This window comes from Penicillium arizonense (assembly GCF_001773325.1).
Source record: "Penicillium arizonense strain CBS 141311 chromosome Unknown PENARI_contig126, whole genome shotgun sequence".
In the NCBI taxonomy this organism is placed as follows: Eukaryota; Fungi; Ascomycota; class Eurotiomycetes; order Eurotiales; family Aspergillaceae; genus Penicillium; species Penicillium arizonense.
Window position 1 is genome coordinate 7,151 of NW_019173403.1, and position 2,805 is coordinate 9,955.

The 2,805-nt window shown below is 45.5% G+C and overlaps 2 protein-coding genes across 2 annotated transcripts; both read right to left on the reverse strand.

The window, feature by feature from the left end:
• Positions 1-733: 733 nt before the first annotated feature.
• Positions 734-1,232, reverse strand: PENARI_c126G12191 (Hsp20/alpha crystallin family protein; the record flags this gene model as incomplete). The annotated part of the gene is made up of 2 exons (XM_022637950.1): positions 734-908; positions 958-1,232. 2 exons carry the CDS (start codon positions 1,230-1,232, stop codon positions 734-736), a joined length of 450 nt encoding a protein of 149 aa, XP_022482196.1.
• Positions 1,233-1,409: 177 nt separating this feature from the next.
• Positions 1,410-2,449, reverse strand: PENARI_c126G01138 (uncharacterized protein; the record flags this gene model as incomplete). The annotated part of the gene is made up of 4 exons (XM_022637946.1): positions 1,410-1,855; positions 1,915-2,171; positions 2,239-2,346; positions 2,397-2,449. 4 exons carry the CDS (start codon positions 2,447-2,449, stop codon positions 1,410-1,412), a joined length of 864 nt encoding a protein of 287 aa, XP_022482198.1.
• Between the last annotated feature and the right edge of the window lie 356 nt (positions 2,450-2,805).

Genomic DNA, 2,805 nt, shown 5'->3' on the forward strand with positions numbered 1-2,805 from the left:
AAACACAACGTCGGACTCGGAACTCAAATACTTGCAGGATTGAAATGCTGCCGTCTCGTGAGAAATTAATTCCTTCAAGATCAATATATAGCGATGGTAGGTTAAAAGGTAAGTGTCGGTGGTTCTCAATCAGACCCTCCACGCCAGCTTCTGTATGGGAGAGCCTGATTAGGGTTAACCTGGCAACCAATGAGACGCGCAACAGATAGCAAACCCATGGAGATATTGAAATCAATTTTCCTTACTAGGTTTAGCTCTCTATTTATGACTGGCGGGCGTAGACGAAAGCTGCGCCGCATATGGGAAGAATGGGAGGGAAGACGCAGAACAGTGCTGACCAGAAAGAGAAAAAGCAGGCGGGTGATCTTGCCAAATCGCCAAATCTCCCAATCGATTCTGGGTAGGTCCATGTATTATTACGGTACTATAACGATGACTCTGTATAGATGAAACACCCCCCATCTGAGTTGATTGACATTAAATCGTAAGAGTATGGAGGTATATCTGATTGGAATATTGTTTCAAGACCATGACCATCACTATGGAAAGTTCTAGCTACCATGGCTACCCCATAAAGTGGCGAGGCATCAGGTCATGTATTACAGAAAATAAAATATTGTATAGATAATTTTACAGGAATTTTGTTACCCCGGGACTATTCCTAATAAAAGTATAGTAAATCTTGGCATTGGGTAAGAAGTAGTGAGACCATTTGAGTGGGATATGAGAGCGATCACTCAATGGTAATCTTCTTGATGGCCGGAGCGGCGGTCTTAGGCACAAGGACAAACAAAATGCCATTTTTTAGGCTGGCTTTGACGTTGTCCTGATCTACACGAGCCCGGAAATGAGGAAGTGCGTTGGAATTCGCGGACCGATCGCTCGCTGGCCCAGAAGCGATGGGCAGGCTGGAGATCCTTGTTAGTCTACTCAGCCTCGTCGCCCTGCGCCTCAGACTCGGTGCGAGAGGTTTGGTACTCGAGCGCGGTGTGACCCTTCACGATCAGAGTCTGAGGGTCGGAGAACTCGATGTCGGTGTCCTTCTGAGCGAGGCCAGGTAGCTCGCCGTCGAGGTGGTATGAGTCGCCGCTCTCGCGGACGTCAAGGCGAGGGAAGAATGAGCTAGCCGCAGACCGACTACGGTTGGACCGATGGACATCGTAGTGGTCAAGCAGACGAAATAGATGGCTGAAGTCACCGCAACTGGGGAGGCTGACACGCAAAAGATTCATTTTGTAAATTGGATCAGGAATATTCAGAGAGCAAGAAGCAGTGATAAAATGACCATGGGAAAGCTTAAGAGGCTTAGGCGATCTTGGATATGGTTTAAGATCTGATGATGAGGAAAACAGCTGGTGGTAGTTGAGGGTCATTATATATGATGACACAATATCGTGGTAGAGTTGTCGCTAGTTGTTCATCGGACCAATCTCTGGCTTTTGACAGATCACAGTTCCAAATGTACAACCTGGCTTAAGCCCTCTCGCAAACAAGTCCCGAAATTCAGAGAGCATGCGCGATGTCATTTGCTGGTTTGTGATCTCGTCCTTTGCTTGACCCGTACGCTCATAGACAAGAGGCATCATTACAGCAAATGCGGTAAGATCCCAGTTCTCCAACTCGGTTTGTAATTCTGGTCGGTCAAGTACGCTGCGCTCAAATTTCTTGACATTAATCAATCCGCTTCTTTTGCAATACTGGTTCACTGCTTCTGGAGCGGAGGTGCTAAACTCGTTCATATGCAGATAGTCGAAGAATGGCCGCAAGAGCCTTTTAAACGCTGGGAACTCTGCCGAATTTCCTTGAAAATGACTGTTTAACTCAAATTCAGTCCATTGGAGATAGCCTCCAGGCTCTATATTCCAATCGCATCAGTCCGGAGAAGGGTTTGGAATAGTTATTCAGAAATCTTACTCAACATCGTTATCAGATTTTGAATAGCAACAGCAAAGTCCGACTCCTTGATTGCCCCGACAAGTAATCTCATATTAATGAGGTCGTAGCGATTGATGTGGTTGGAAGGAAACGGCAGGAGTATATCGTGAATTTCAAACCTTGTATTTTCGGAAAAATACGGAAATTGGGCATCTGAGATGTCAAAGCCCTGGTAAACTCGCTGGATATCCGGGCATGTCTCATTCATCAACTGACGAACTTCTTCAAGCCACACACTTATTTGGAATGTGAGCCCAGGTATCAAGTCACGGTGCCAAATAGCGTAATTAACTTTGCACTTACCCAGTACCAGTACCAACGTCGGCAATTGCAGTCAAGCTATCTAATGGGATTGTGTTGTTTATCGGGCCTCCGATAATCTTTGCAATGAACTGATGTTGCTTGTTCAGCCTATGTCGATCTGGTTAGTTCGATTCATCAACCATTTTGGTAGCAAGTACCTGTGCGACTCTTTCTTATCTCTTAGGAAGATGTAAGTATCTGGTGCACCCATGATAAATTGTATTAAAGAAATTTAGAAGAGGGAATGCAAATTGAGGGGGCTTTTTTTTAGCCCCTCCTAAACGCAGAATTCAACCACTAGAAAGTACGAGAAACTAGTAACTAGGCGTTCCTTGGCTCCGCGGCCAAGGAAGGATAGAAAGCAGGGGTCCCTGGTCCCTTCACAGCACCGCTGCGCACATGCGTCGCGAAAAAAAGGGTTTTCCATTCGTGGGCCTGTGTCTAGATGGCGTAGATACTTCTAAGGACGCCTTGACACCCAAAAAATCAATTAACTATGAGAGAATTTTATACAGTTAGGTAAGTAGGTAGATAGAAATTCGGCCTTAAAATAAAATTGCACAAGTC